Source organism: Bos mutus, chromosome 10 (genome assembly GCF_027580195.1).
Source record: "Bos mutus isolate GX-2022 chromosome 10, NWIPB_WYAK_1.1, whole genome shotgun sequence".
NCBI classification, from domain to species: Eukaryota; Metazoa; Chordata; class Mammalia; order Artiodactyla; family Bovidae; genus Bos; species Bos mutus.
In genome coordinates, this window is record NC_091626.1 from 41,517,982 (window position 1) to 41,532,851 (window position 14,870).

At 44.3% G+C, this 14,870-nt stretch overlaps 1 protein-coding gene across 5 annotated transcripts in view; it reads right to left on the reverse strand.

Moving 5' to 3' along the window:
* SAMD4A (sterile alpha motif domain containing 4A) overlaps nt 1-14,870 on the reverse strand; it is a 226,840-nt gene that overhangs the window by 55,118 nt on the left and 156,852 nt on the right. For 4 of the 5 annotated variants that reach the window (XM_070377809.1, XM_070377807.1, XM_070377811.1 and 1 more), the window contains one exon: nt 636-899. The exons of the other annotated variant lie outside the window; for it this stretch is intronic. In XM_070377809.1, the coding sequence (XP_070233910.1) occupies nt 636-899 (264 nt within the window). The remainder of the gene's footprint in view (nt 1-635; nt 900-14,870) is intronic. 5 annotated transcript variants of the gene reach the window in all.

The following is a 14,870-nucleotide window of genomic DNA, read 5'->3' on the forward strand; positions in this document are numbered from 1 at the left end:
GCTGCACAAAAGGCCTTTATCACCTGTATGCAAATCCGTTATCAGCCTTAAAACACTGTCACCAAGTCTCAGTGTTATTTTTTTCACATCCCTTCAACAGATGCAGAGAAAAGGGTTTGCAGGTTTCTCTGGATATCAAAGGGAAAGGGAGAGAGGAAAGGAGGCACCAGTACGATTCTACACTAAGAGAGATTTTAAAAAAAGATCCTGTGGTTTGTTTTGCTAAATTATTGACGATTCCCTGGCCAGAGCAGTGAGGTAGAAGGCTGGAGCAGATCAACGTCTGTACAGACAGGGCAGACCAAGGAACGGATGTGCAAACAGTAGATGCTATCACCGCCAGCTGTGACTCATTTAATTGTCTGCAAGTCACTGCATTCAGAAAAAAAAATAAAAAGGAAAAAGGAGGGCGTTGACCTCTCCTGCTCTTCCCAGGTTTTGGCAAGCAGCCCTGGAAGGGGAATCCGAGCCCTTTCCGCCACGGTCAACCCCAGAGCTCGGCAAGGGAGGGGCCTCCCATCAGCCCGGGGAGGGGCGGGCTCCTTCCTCCTGGCTGACTACCTCTCTCCTCACCCTTCTGACTCCAAATCAAGGGAGGGGCTCTGTTGCCGGTGGTTTCTCGTTTTGTCACTCACCTTTCATACCACTACCTTCTTCTTGGAATGTGTTACGAGCAGTGGTCTGATCTTCTAAGTGTTCACTCCCACCACTTCCTGAAGAGGCTACACTGCTTTGTGGAGACAGGGGGGCATGATCGGATGGGAGGCACTGGGGTCCTCTAGCTCGTAAGTCCTCATGAGACATCCATCCATGTCCTAGAGGCTGGTTTGGCACATTCATGGGTGGGGTAAGGGACACAGATCGTTTCAAAGGGCTGTGGTGTGCCTGGCCTGAGAGAACTGGAAAAAAACAAAAATAAAATGAAATAGGTTATTCCCCCACCTTTAGCCTGGGCCACAGAAGAACCCACAGTACCTCTTAACCCTGAGAGATGGCGCTGTCTGATCGCTGCATCCGGGGTCATGGGGTGGCTCTCCCTTTGGGGTGGTTAAAAAGGATGCTGTCTGTACCTTTGGGTGAGTTGGGCTCTCTAAGGAGGCTACACCTATAAGGCCCACACTTGTGACCTTCACCTCTATAGGTCGGGATCTGTTTTCAGTTCTAACTGTAGAAATCAGGATTCGGAGCAGTATACCCAAAAATCAGGTGAGGATTGACAGCCTGGCAAAGTAGCGATCTGCCAAGATGGAAAAGAACATGTCCTGGCCAGTTTTTTTTGGTGGGGCAGGGAGGGGGGGACCACGCAAAACCGGACATGACCCACGTCATTACGGTGGACTTTCTGGAAGGGGAGGGCAGACCACTCATCGTTGGCAATCTTGGCTGGGCTGAACTAGCAGAAGTGGACTAGTCAGTCCTTCCAACCAGGAATCAGGGGACCTGTCACCTCTGAAAGGGGTGCAGGCACAACAAGGGCCCTGAGACTAACAGGGACCTCAGGGTATGCGACACGGCAGCCGTGTGTGAAAGGGCCGATTCTCTCCCTTGGCTTCGCAGGTTAATGCCAGACTTTACATGAGAACACTTCCAGGTAACAAGGCTTTCATTCAGAAGCCAGTGGGGTGCTCTCCATAAGCCGGGAACAGTTTTCTCCAGCATGTGCAGCCCTTCCGCACAGCGGGCAACATCTGTGTAGCCCCCATTTTTAATTTCTTTTCCAGAAAACCAGGAAAAAGCAACAAAACTCACATATAACTAGTCAAATTAAATTGAGGTCATTCAAGGGAGGGATTTAACCAAAATCAACGCTGAGGGAGCCGACGTTACCCTTGGTTGGTTTTTCTGGGTGTGTAAAGTGACAGCTTTACAAAATAAGTCTATTCATAACTTTCTCTCTGTGCTGGCCCCTGACAGGTCCAGTTTATTTTGACTGCTGCAGTGCTAACATGGAATCGAGCCACATGCATTTTTAAACATTTTTCAGGGAAGCCATTAAGTTCCATGTAGGGCTCTATCCCCTCCAATGAGGTATGATATTTACTCTCCCAAGTCCGGACTAGCACTGCTTTGCTGGCATTAATCCTTCTCTGTTTTTTAGCCAGCAGACTTGACATCCCAGTGTGAGAAGTTCTGCTTTCTGTTAAACTGCATTTCTGGTGGGGCAGAATCCACATAAAGACGTGAACAGCAGGCTTTCTTGCCCCCACTTAAAAACATAAAGACCAGAGCCAAAGGCTGAGCATTTGCAAAAAGTGTGTTTGAGACAGTAGTGGTGTGGGGAGGCTGCTCATGGTCAGTTGGCATTAACCAGGCCGGAGAGCAATGGAGTTCACACCCCTGCTGTCCATATTTCTGTTTGGCTTCATGTTGCCAGAAGCGCAGCCTTGTGTGTGAAAGAAGGGCCAGAAACTTCTTTATTAACAAAAAAAGGGAGGAAAAAAAGGGAGCTGCCAATTTTACTACCTGTAACCTGAGAAACTGGGTAGATTCTATCAAAGGCAAGGGATTATCATCTAACTTAAAAATATGCAAAGGGAACATTTTTTATTTTTGGATTCTAACAGGCTAAAACAGCTTGCATTTCCACTGAATAGACTAAGGAAGAAGCTCTTTAAAAAGGCTCCCTGCAAAATGCATTGCTACCTGGTTGGATCCGAATTAGCAATAGAAAAAGAAAAAAAATAATAATAAAAAAAGCAGAATAAGAAAAAATAAAAAATAAAAAGGAAGCAGCAGCAAAAATGAAGACAGAAGCCAATAGGAAGAAAAGCCAGACATCCAGAAAATTCATTTCATGCCTGTCTAAGTATTTATACAAAATTGAGCGGACTTGTTCAGGGCTGCCCCAAGTGATGGGACTTTCCAGCTTAGATGTCTTTGCTTCCTGGTACCTCTGCAACCATTTCAGAATATCTGGTGGGTGCTCTGAATGGCGCTAGCCAGGTGGGCCCAGAGTGGAAAGGGGGGCTCCTCTTCACAGCCAGGATTAGAGTGAGCCCCAAACCATAAAAGCAGACCTTTCCCAAAGAGACACACACCCAGAGCTGATGGAACCCTTAGCACCCTACTTGGTTACAGGCAATAACAAATCCATCACCATGAGTGTGATAACACTGCTAAGAGAGTCCGCATCCTTGGATGCAGAGAACAATACCACACACAAGTAGCAGTTGAATTCCAGTATTAGATGAAGCCAATTTGCTTCTTTCCACCAAAAGTTTTCTTAAAATTCATGTTAGCTCCCCACTGATGAGCATCCTTGCGGAGGCTGTCAGTGTCCAGGGAATTCACTAGATGTTTACCTAACTTGCTGGGACTTATAGGGATTCATTCATAAAAACCTAGACCCATTTCCTCATATGCCCCTGGCTTGACTGAGGTCATAGAGGATATGGCATGAATTTGGTCTCTGCCTCTTGGGCTTCCCTTGTGGCTCAGCTGGTAAAGAATCTGCCCACAGTGTGGGAGACCTGGGTTCGATCCCTCGGTTGGGAAGATCCCTGGAGAAGGAATTCTCCAATATTCTGGCCTGAAGAATTTCATGGACTGCATAGTTCATGGGTTCACAAAGAGTCAGACACGGCTGAGTGACTTTCACTCTAATAAAAATCAGTTATACCTGAGGTACCAGGGCTTTTCCCCAGGGACTCTCTACCTAAGGCCTCACTGGGTCTGTATCAGAAAGACTCCTATAGCTGGCATCAAAGTCAGAAATGTCCCCTTAGGAGTGAACCTGCTGTAGCAACAAGCAAAATGTCTCCCATTAAGCTTCTGCTTTGCAGAGAGGGCCAAGGATTTAGAGTCAGGGGTGACACACACTGACATGAAAGCCAAGTTGTGCATGGCAAATGCCTCATTTCTCCAAAGGGGACTTTGGGAAGGCGGCTGGAGCAGGTGACAGGTGACCTGCCCACGGGGGTACTTCGGGGTGAAGACAGATCTTTTGGTGGAGCAAATAGTGACCACAAAGCCAAATTTGGTGTTACTCATGTGCTGGGGGCCTTTGTTTGCCATAAATTAGCAGAGGAAAGAATAAATGCAGTGGACAGAGAGAGTGTAAGACCACAGACTGCACAGCGGTGATGTGATGAATAGGCGGTCAAGGGCAGATGGTGCATGGCTGTCCCGTCGCTCCATTTTCTTTTCGACCAAAAGTATTCATCTGAAGTGGTGTTACATAGAGGAAGAATGGATATTCAGGTGAAAATAAATGAGTAAAAGTCCTTTTCCTACAAGTAGAGAGGGGAGAGCAGGGAAGCCAGGCTTCTGAGAAGCTTTTCACACTGTGTTAGTCTCCCCAGAATAACTCTAGCTAGAGGCGGGCCTTCTGAATGTTCTCAGCAGCTGACTGCTGCGTGGCAGACAACAGCACACGCTCCATTCAGACTTAAGCTGCCCCAGAGTAATATTCAAATGCTGCCGAAGTAAGCACAACTTGAAAAAAACCTCACTGTAGATTAGAAGTTGGCAAGTTCCAGCAGAATTGAGGTCCTGAATTTGTAACTTCATAATAATGAGGGTTGTGGGGACAGCATATTTCGGGGGGAGGGGATTCATTCTGATAATTGCCCAGGGGGGCAACACTGTAACCCTTGCTCTTGAAAAAACTGAAGCTAAGCCTTAATAGTATGTAGAGTATAGCGTCTATATCCCTTATATTTTTAGGAATCGCTACAAGAAATTTCAGGTATGTACACTTATATGTGGGGCTTCCCTGGTAGCTCAGCTGGTAAAGAATCCACCTGCAATGCAGGAGACCCCGGTTCGATTTCTAGGTGGGGAAGATCCCCTGGAGGAGGGATAGGCCGGGACAGGCTACCCAGTCCAGCTTTCATGGGCTTCCCTGGTGGCGCAGATATCTGCCTGCAATACGGGAGACCTGGGTTCAATCCCTGGGTTGGGAAGATTCCCCTGGAGGAGGGCATGGCAACCCATTCCAGTATTCTTGCCTGGAGAATCCCCATGGACAGAGGAGCCTGGCAGGCTACAGTCCATGGGGTCACAAAGGTTCGGACACAACTGAGAGACTAAGCACAGCACAGCACACTTATATATGTACGTACATATGTATGAGTACATATGATAATAGGGTACTGTAGTATTTGGAACATTTATAAATTCAAGTGAACTACAAATAAATAACAAATACTGAGCAAGTCTAGTTGAAATATGGGAAAAGCAGCTAAAAATAATCTTGCTCCAGCAGTGCAGCAGCATGATGTGAGTACAGAGGGTCTTATAATCTGGTAATAAACTCTGTCATACCATTCGGGGCCAGCTGCCGTCTGCGACCTCCTCTAACCTTATGATGTCTTTTTCATCTCTAAGCATCTTTCATGAGACTCCTTTCAACACTTTTTGAGGGGAAAATACGATACCTGGCGCTGCGTTCTGTTCTTTTTAAGTATTTTCCTGAAAGCCTGGAAATCAGATTTCTTCCCCCTTTCCTTTGACCAAAATTGACTTTGCCTTGATTTTTAGTTATTGAAATAAGAGGCAGGAAAAGACTTTTCAGGATAGTTAGACTCTTAAAAAACAGGTATAACTACCTCTTTTGCCTTCTTATGTGACAAGTAATGGGGCTGTGCAAAGAGGAAGGTTTGGGGTATGGGTCCAGCTCTCTCCTCAGTTCACTGTCAGGTTAAGAACTGCACCTCACTGTCAAGGAGAGCAGTGATCCCCATAAACAAACAGTCCAGACGACTGAAGCTTAATTTTTAACACTGAAACTTTATCCTAACAAACGGTAATGGAGATCGTTCAAAGATACATTGCATTCTTCTCTGTTCTCCTTAAATTTATACACTGAATGCAAGTAATGCTTTAAAATTATTATGAGCATAGGTTAATAACATTTCAGAGCTGGAAGGCCCCAAAAGGCAATATAATTCAATAATCCCTACGTTGTGAGCTGTGGGCCCCTGGGTGGTGGAAGGACCTGGGAATTCCTATGTGCACCAAGCCTGGTTAGTAGATGAAACGCTGTGTGACAAATGGTTTTGATACATATGCAGAAGGCATTAACATTAATCAAATACAAATTATTTTATATTTGGTGAATTTACAGCTCTTTTTGTCATTTTTTTCATCATCTGTTTGAAGTACAGTTATTTTATGGGGATCCCAGTTTTCTGTTAAAAACTGAGGACTGAACTCAATGATAGAGACGACTGCTGTTCTCTGCTGTGTTTGCTGAGTTCCACGGGCACCTAATTGGCCTCAGGAACTCGTGTGCTTTAAGTCCTCTGATTGCTTTTACAGTTAACACACTACTCCTCAAATTCAGTCCACCACCACTTATCACTGTTCCCACTGTGCGCTTCCACCTATTTCCAGCCTCAGCGTTTTATCCTGGAGTCCAGAATCAAGACTGCTGCTGAAACTGCCTTCCTTTTGAATACAGCCATTAAGTACACCCATACTTCTAATGTCATTCTTTCTCATCAAACCCAGAAACCTGTTTTCTCAATCCAAGGTTGGACTCTGCAGCCTCATCAGGCCCTTATGAGTTCAGCCACGTGGACATGATTTGCAATTTCACTCTTGTTCCTAAGCCAGTCTTTCCATTTCTTTAAGATTATTTTTTAATATGGACCATTTTTAAAGTCTTTATTGAATCTGTTACAACATTGTTTTTATTTTGTTTTGGTTTTTTGGCTGCGAGGCATGTAGGATCTTAGGTCCCGGCCAGGGATTGAACCCACACCCCTTGCACTGGAAGGCAAAGTCTTAACCACTGGACCACCAGGGAAGTCTCAGTCTCCATTTCTAATTCAAGCTGGCTTCTTACAGGAAAATTTAATGCTTTGTTAATATTTCAAATTCTAGATCCTCACGTGATAGAACTCAATCCAATTACTACTAAACTTTACAAAAAGCAGCTCATTCTTATTTAGGGATTTCAAAAAGCGGAATGAGGAAATTAAATATTTGCATATTATTTTAAAATATTTAACTTAAGAGTTTCTTTCCTGAATTAAGAGATCCAAGCCATTTCCTTACTCTGGGGATACATACTGTGTGTGTCAACAGGCTATGAAAATACATGCGGAAAATTCTACTTACACATTGCTAATGGTGTATTTTAACCACATTGTCTAGATCTACTCCCAAAAGAAATTCAGAAGTATCAGAACTTTGGTTGAATACACCAATTTGAGAGTTTTGCTGCAGGAGATGGTCTGATACTTGTTAAATTTAGAAGAGAAAAAGTTCAAGCCATTGCCAGTTATAAAATAGCTATCACTATTGTTTCAAAGTTATTGGCAGGGAATGTTTCTGTTTATTCCCTTAGTTTAGGTTTGCTTAACAGGCATCTTTTGGGCACCATCCCGAGTTTTTCCTGAGAACACTGATTTCAGAGTATCTAAGGAACTGTTACTAAAGAGTTTGCATTTTCAAAGAGTGGAGTTCTGTTAACACCACTTGTATGCATAATTCTAGGCATCTGATTTTTTTTTTTTTAAGGCAAACATTTTAGCAAAGCTCAGTGGCGAAACATTAGACCCTGGGTTCCTCTTCTTTAGTTGGTTTTGTGGTGCCACAACCAGTAATCTGAGGCCCTGTGGTGGGAATCTTTGGGGAAAAAGAGATTAATAGTACTGCAAGAATACATTAAAAAAAAAAAAAAACAAACTAGAGTATTTAATCAGTGACATCATGCAAAAAAGACAACACCAGTCATGTTTATGGCCAAGAACAGGTTTGTGTTGGGGGCAAGGGGAGGGGGTATTAATTACTAAGGTTAAAATTAACATGCTCTGCCTCATTGCTTCAGGGAATAGATTAAAAGCAAATCTGAAAGGTTATATGTCTCAACTCTGCATGCTTGCACTCTGCTTCTTGTCTAAAAGTTTGGAAAACCAGTGCTCACAACATCTGGACACCAGAAGATGATTCCCGCAAACCGCTTCAGACTCCACCTCATTCTGGGAGAAGAAAGAGCCTGCTACAAAGCAAAGATGTACTGGGTGGACCGGGTGTTTCCCACCAGCCAAGAAGGAAGCCACACACTCTCCGAAGAGAAGGTAAATACTAGCCTATGCAGTAAAATCAAACAAATGGAGACTCCAGAAGAAGACAAAGCCGCAAAGAACATATCAACAAGGTTGACAAATACGCACTGCTGAATCTCTTTTTGCCCATTCAGTCTCCTTTTCAGATCGTATGGAAGTGAATACATTCTGATGCAGGGAGAGCTTTTTCCACGATGTGAGTTGCCACTGGTGTCAGCCCTTATTACTCCACAGATGACCGGTCTTGGAGCAGAGTAAAGAAGTATGCTTCTGCCTTCACGTTATCACTTAAACATTTGGGCTTTTAAGAAGTAAGTTAGAATGTTTCTGGCAGACTTTTATTGCTGCATTAATCTTGGGTACATTTCATTTGTCCTCTTTTGTCAGTTTCTATAATGGCAAAACTGGGTGTCATCCAGGAGAAAATCTATTTTAGATAACTGCTGTTTGTCTTTACACTGTCATTATTTATGATAAAAGTCAGACAAGCCAATATCTACATTTTATAGAAATCAGTAGAATCTTACAAATTGAACTTCAGATCAAGCTGTCCTGAAAGGAAACTGCCCCAATCCTCTCATTCCACCTATCAGAACCAGTGACATCAACTATGGAAGTAATTTGACACCACGGAAGCAGATGTTTCAGCCAATTCAAGGGACTGTGGGATCAATCCAGCCATTTCTAAGGTTCCTATATATGGGGGCTCACTTCTACTTTCCTGAATTATGCTCTTTTTCATATCCATACTTATATCTAATGTACATAACCTTTAGGTTTCTTGGCCCTTAAGTTTGTCTGTGGAATTTCTACCCTTGTGGAGAGCGAAGAGTTTAAGACAGAGCTGCAGAATTTGAATCATTTTCATTATGACACCAAGTAAAGAAAATAATTGAGTCAAGCAAGTGGCCAGGGGTGGATTGAAGCAGATACATCTTTTTCACTTTTCAATGTGTCCATAAAAATGCTCCAATCACTGTGTTTAAGAAAGAGAGCGAAGAAACTCAGATAGATTTTTGACAAAACTTCCCTCTTACCCCTTTCTTAAAAGATAACTTTCAAATTATAATCACTGTTACCTCAACTCACATGTCTATCCAGGAAGTGCCTCTTAGGTTTACTGAAAGCACCATCAATCCTGTGTTTAACACTCCCTGGCTGTTGACAGGGTGTGGCTACCAGCAAAGCCATCCAAGTTTGGAACTGCAAATAGCCAGAGTTTCATGACAGAGCAATTACACCCCCCTCAGAGCATCAATCCCAAGGCCACCACCAGAGTCACTGAACAAATCACGGGGGTATCCTTTTATATCTTGACACCACAGCTCTTGTTCAGAGGAGAAGGAGGTGAGTTGCTTAAAGGGGGCTTACAAAAGATACCTTGTCTACTAGTTCCTGTCTTGAACTACAGGCAAAACCTTCACTGCAACTGGAGCTCAAAAGTCTCCCAGATAAGAGGGCAAGATGGCTTTTAAATGCAACAGCACTGACCAGGAAAGGACCGGCAGCATTAGAAAATGCCGAAATCCTCCTCCCATCAGGGTCTCAACTCAGCACCAGCCAAATGCAGGATGGGTGTCAGGACTTCAGAGCATGAAACTCTGAACTTGGCCTTGATTAAAGCAGCAATCTTTTTTCTTTTCTTTCTAGTATTAGGAGAAGGGTTATAAGTAATTAGAAATGTATTATGCAGTCCTGACTAATTCTTAACTTAGTTTCTTGATAGAAGAATGAGAACTGGAGATTCTCAGCATTTTGGCCAGCAGGGCAATTTACTGATGAAGGAACTGGTCCTTGTTTTCATTAAAGCACTCAATCCAAATGTCAAGTGTAACAATACACATAAACGACCATTAAAAAAAAAAACCCACAATTTGAGTTTACACTGCTAATTAGATTATTTGGGGAGGGGGTTAATTAAGAGAAATTAGATGGTTAAGGCTCTCCTGGTTTCTTAATTATATTTGATTGAATCACCATGTGATTCAAGACAAGCTATTGAGGCTTCACACGTCCCAGTTCCCACTTTCTCTTCACCTTCAGCCTCTTCTCCAATTCTAAACTGTCACAACTGGACCCTGTGGGTATTGGAACACAGTGAGATTGGTACTGTGTTTGTAAAATTGATTTACTGTGGTCTGTAATTACACATAACGATTTGAATTTTTGACTTGGCACTGCATTTTTCATTTAAACCAGACCGTTCTTCTCTACCCCAGAGAAACAGCATTTACGTAATTGCCCTCAACTCATCTACTTGGGTATTATAAATCAGTCCTGCAATAAAAGACTTCCAAAGACACTGCAAGCACGAGGTTCCTGGCATAATTCAGGTCCAGGACTGTTCTAGTTTAAGGACAGGAATTGAACAGCATTCATTTCTTATTGGATATGAGATGCGGAGGCCTGTCTGGAGCCTTTTAAGATCCGGGCAGCGAAGAGAACAAGCCGCAGGGAGATCAAGGGTAGCTAGCTGGGCTGACCTCGGATAGCCCCCTCAGATCCACAGGTCGTGTTCCTCTAGTATGTCTTATATACCATTGATCCTCTGTATTGGCAGATTCTATATTTGTGACTTCACCTATTTGCTAAAAATTTCTTATAACCAAAAATCAACACTCGACATTTTCATCGTCATCATTCACGGACATGCGCAGAGTGGCAAAAAATAAGTCCCTGGCACACGTGTTCCGGCTGGGGTCGAACAGGCCCAGCCTTCCCGTGTCAGCTCTCATACTGTAAACCAGGGTCCTTTTCAAGGTTGTTCAGTGCCATGTGTTTCTAACTTCGGTGTTTTTCTCTGGTGATTTACTGTTCAAAATGGCCCCCAGACTAGGGCAGGGCTAGTGTCCCTCAGCGCAGGAGGCCGTGCTGCGACTTAGGGAGAAAACACAATTACTTCCACAGGCATGAGCTTCCCACAGGCATGAGTTAAAGAGTGCTGTGGTCTTTGAATGCAGATGTTAATGAATCAACAATATATATTAAATAAGATGTCTTTAAATACAGGGCTTCCCCGGTGGCGCTAGTGGTCAAGAACCCTCCGGCCAAAGGAGGAGACATAAGAGACGTGGGTTTGATCCCTGGGTCAGGAAGATCCCCTGGAGGAGGGTATGGCAACCTATTACAGTACTCTAGCCTGGAGAATTCCAAGAACAGAAGAGCCTGGTGGGCTACAGTCCATGGGGTCACAAAGAGTCGGACACGACTGAATGACTAAACACTGGCACAGCACAAAAGAGTTATGTATTGATAGGTTGATGAAAATGTCATGAGGTTTGCAGGAACCTAACCTAGTATTCCCCATAGCAGCAGGGGTTCAGTGTTTGCTAGTTCAGCTTTCATAGGGACTTCAAAGAACATCAGTATTGCAAATAATGAGAAGTGACTCTCTAGCTATATAGACATAGATAAAAATTCTTCATTCCATCTTCCATCCTGGGACATTTTTGTCCTATCTGCCACATTTTTGCCTTAGGCTGCTGCTGCTAAGTCGCTTCACTCATGTCCGACTCTGTGCGACCCCACAGATGGCAGCCCACCAGGCTCTGCCGTCTCTGGGATTCTCCAGGCAAGAACACTGGAGTGGGTTGCCATTTCCTTCTCCAATGCGTGAAAGTGAAGTTGCTCAGTCGCGTCTGACTCGTATCTTCCTTGCTCTTTCAGAATTCTTACCTACGTGGACAAACTCTTCTTTGTCCCAATCAGAATAATCTTCCTTTGGTTCAGACTCAACTTGGTCATCCCTTTCCTGGCATTCATTTTAAGTGTTCACATTTCCTTTCCATTTTGGAGGGTCAGGGCAGGTGAATCACCTTCTTTTTCATTAAATTTCAGTGCCAGAACCCCACATGAGACCATCTCTTTGTCCTGACAGTGGTAAGCAATACTGATTACCACTGGAGCAATACTGGAGTCCTTATGGAAGATTCTAAGTACTTCCACTGTATTTCAAGCTAAGAACCTATTACCAGCTATTGCGACATTGGATTCTTTACATGTGGGACAGAAAGGTTGGGCTAGATGAATTCCTTCCTTCATCAGACATTTGTTGGGTGCTCACCATATGTGAAAAGCTCTAAAAGCTGAGGGTACAACATTGAACAAGCCATTACAGCCCAGAGGCTGATCCCTCAAGCCCCTCCCCCTAAGCCAGTCTCCTATGATGCTATTAGCTTATTTAAGGAGGGCCTTTCTCATTTGGACAAGATATTTTCCTCACATTGTTTATTTCTCCATATTTTAACAAAAGGCTGCCTTGTAATGGGGCTTCCCTGGTGGCTCAGTAGTAGTAAAGAATCTGCCTGCCAATGCAGGAGGATCCTTGGGTCAGGAAGATTCCCTGGCAAAGGAAATGGCAACTCACTCCAGGATTCTTGCCTGGAGAATCCCATGGACAAAGGAGCCTGGCCAGCCACAGTCCATGGAGTTGCAAAGAGTCGGACATGAATGACTAAACAACAACAACAAAGTGTGTGCAACAGCTGCCTTGTAACACTGAGAGAACAGTCAGCAAGGGTGTGAGGGTAGAGGCTCTGCCCGATGCTCCGTGCACACTAGATTCTGCACACGGAAGGGGCCAACTCATCTCATCCCTTTCCCTTCCTGGCTCATGCCAATGCTCTCCTTTCTCCCACACGTTTCAGACTTGCATGGAAGGGTGACTGAACAAATGAAGGCTTGGTTGCCTTAGTCTGTTTCTTTCTTACGGTCCTGGGCTAGGGATACTGCACTGTCGACACTTTCCCCAAATGCAACCCAAAAGCACATCCTTAGGACGACCTTTCCTGGACCTTCGTCCCGGAAGAGGCGCCCATACAAGAGTGAGCACAACAGCAACACCAGCGACCACCACCGAGGCCGACTGCGTGTCAAGTACACTGCCGAAGATACACACACACAGTTTCGTTCAATCCTCATGTAATGCCTTATGCTGTGGGTCTATCATTACTCTTCTCTGCAAGTACAGACACGTATTTCACAGAGAGAAAGCAGAGGTACACAGTGTAAGGGGCTTGACAAAGATGAGACAGCTAGGAAAGGGCAAGAGCCAGGGTTCAAAACCCAAGGTTCTCTGACATGCAAGCTTGACTTGTGTTCTTCAGCCCAACTCCACACTCTTTCTCATGGCAGAAAGAACTCTGTCCCTGACACTAAACACACAATATCCACTCCCCTGAGAAAGTCTACTGGCTTCTCATTCAGGGTCTCATAGTGCTGCTGTGCTTGTACTTAGTCGCTCAATCATGTGTGACTCTGCAACCCATGAACTGTAGCCTGCCAGACTCCTCTGTTCAAGGAATTCTCCAGGCAAGAATACTGGAGTGGATTGCCATGCCCTCCTCCAGGGGATCTTCACAACCTAGGGATCAAACCCAGGTCTCCCACCTTGCAGGCGGGTTCTTTACATCTGAGCCCCCAGAGAAGCCCCTGAATACTGGAGTCGGTAGCCTATCCCTTCTCCAGGGATCTTGCTGACCCAGGAATTGAACCAGGGTCTCATGCATTGTAGGTGGATTCTTTACCAGCTGAGCTACCAGGGAAGCCCAGGGTCTCATAGTACTCATCTGGAAAATAGTTCTAGCAATAATAATACCTCTCCTACCCATCTCCCAGGGTTGCTATGGGATCATATGCTGTCCATATTATCCATCCACCCATCCCCTTGTAGCTCACCTGGTAAAAAATCCGCCGGCAATGAGGGAGACCTGGGTTTGATCCCTGGGTTGGGAAGATCCCCTGGAGAAGGGAAAGGCTATCCACTCCAGTATTCTGGCCTGGAAAATTCCAGGGACTGTACAGCCCATGGGGTTGCAAAGAGTCAGACACAACTGAGCGACTTTCACTTTCACTTTTCACTTTCATCCCTCCATCCATCCATCTAATACATTCTGAGCATCTGTTCTATGTTGGGTACTGGGAAGAATGATGAATGCCCAATAAGATGATGTATGCCAGATGCTTTTTAAATAAATTTTTTACCTTCCTGGAAAAAAATTTAAGCTAACTTCCTTATTCATTCACTCATCCAACAAACAGTGAGCATCTCTGTGCATAGGGCACTATGCTTGTAACCAGGGCTACAGATGCCAAAAAGAAAATAATAAAAGACAGGGCAGCACAGATGCAAACAGTGCCTCTATCATTTGTTAAGCCATCACCCTCTATCATTTAGATGCACAGCAGCTAGGAGCCGTAAGGCAGTGTTAATATTTTAAGTAACACTTTGCATGAAGGTGAAGAATTGCTGAAGGAAGTAAAAATTTTAGGTGACTTCAATTTCAATTAATTTGCTATGTATCTCAAGGACTAATGAGAGTTTGGGAGGAGGTGGTAATACACCAGGACCACAAAGCCTCTCTGAATCCTGGCTCTCCTTTTTAGAACAACAGGGTCAGGAGAAAGGCATGCAAGTCAAAAAGCTCTTCTCTTCTCTCCTGCTTCTACAGTAAATGTGCATGTTGTTCCTGTGGCTATTCCATGCAGTCACTGCTCTGAGCAGCATGAAGTAGACATCACCTGACCTGCTCAGCTGCCTGAAAAGCCTCTTCTTCACTTGGGCTTTCCCCAGCTGGCTCACAGAACTGGTGGCTTTGTTTTGTGTGGATGTTCGGAGGGCAGAGTCAGGTGAGAATTGGTATAAAAAGCCAAACCAAGATCTCTTCATTTTAAATTAAATGCTAGAGGGAATTCTGTAGCAGTCCAATGGTTAGGACTCTGAGTTTTCCACTGCAGGAAAACTGCAGTGAAAATCCTGCAGGGAACTAAGATCCCACAAGCTATTTGGCCAGAACAAACAAACAAAAAATTAAATGCTACAGGAGCTGCAGACTCGAGAAACAACCTAGTTTTTTT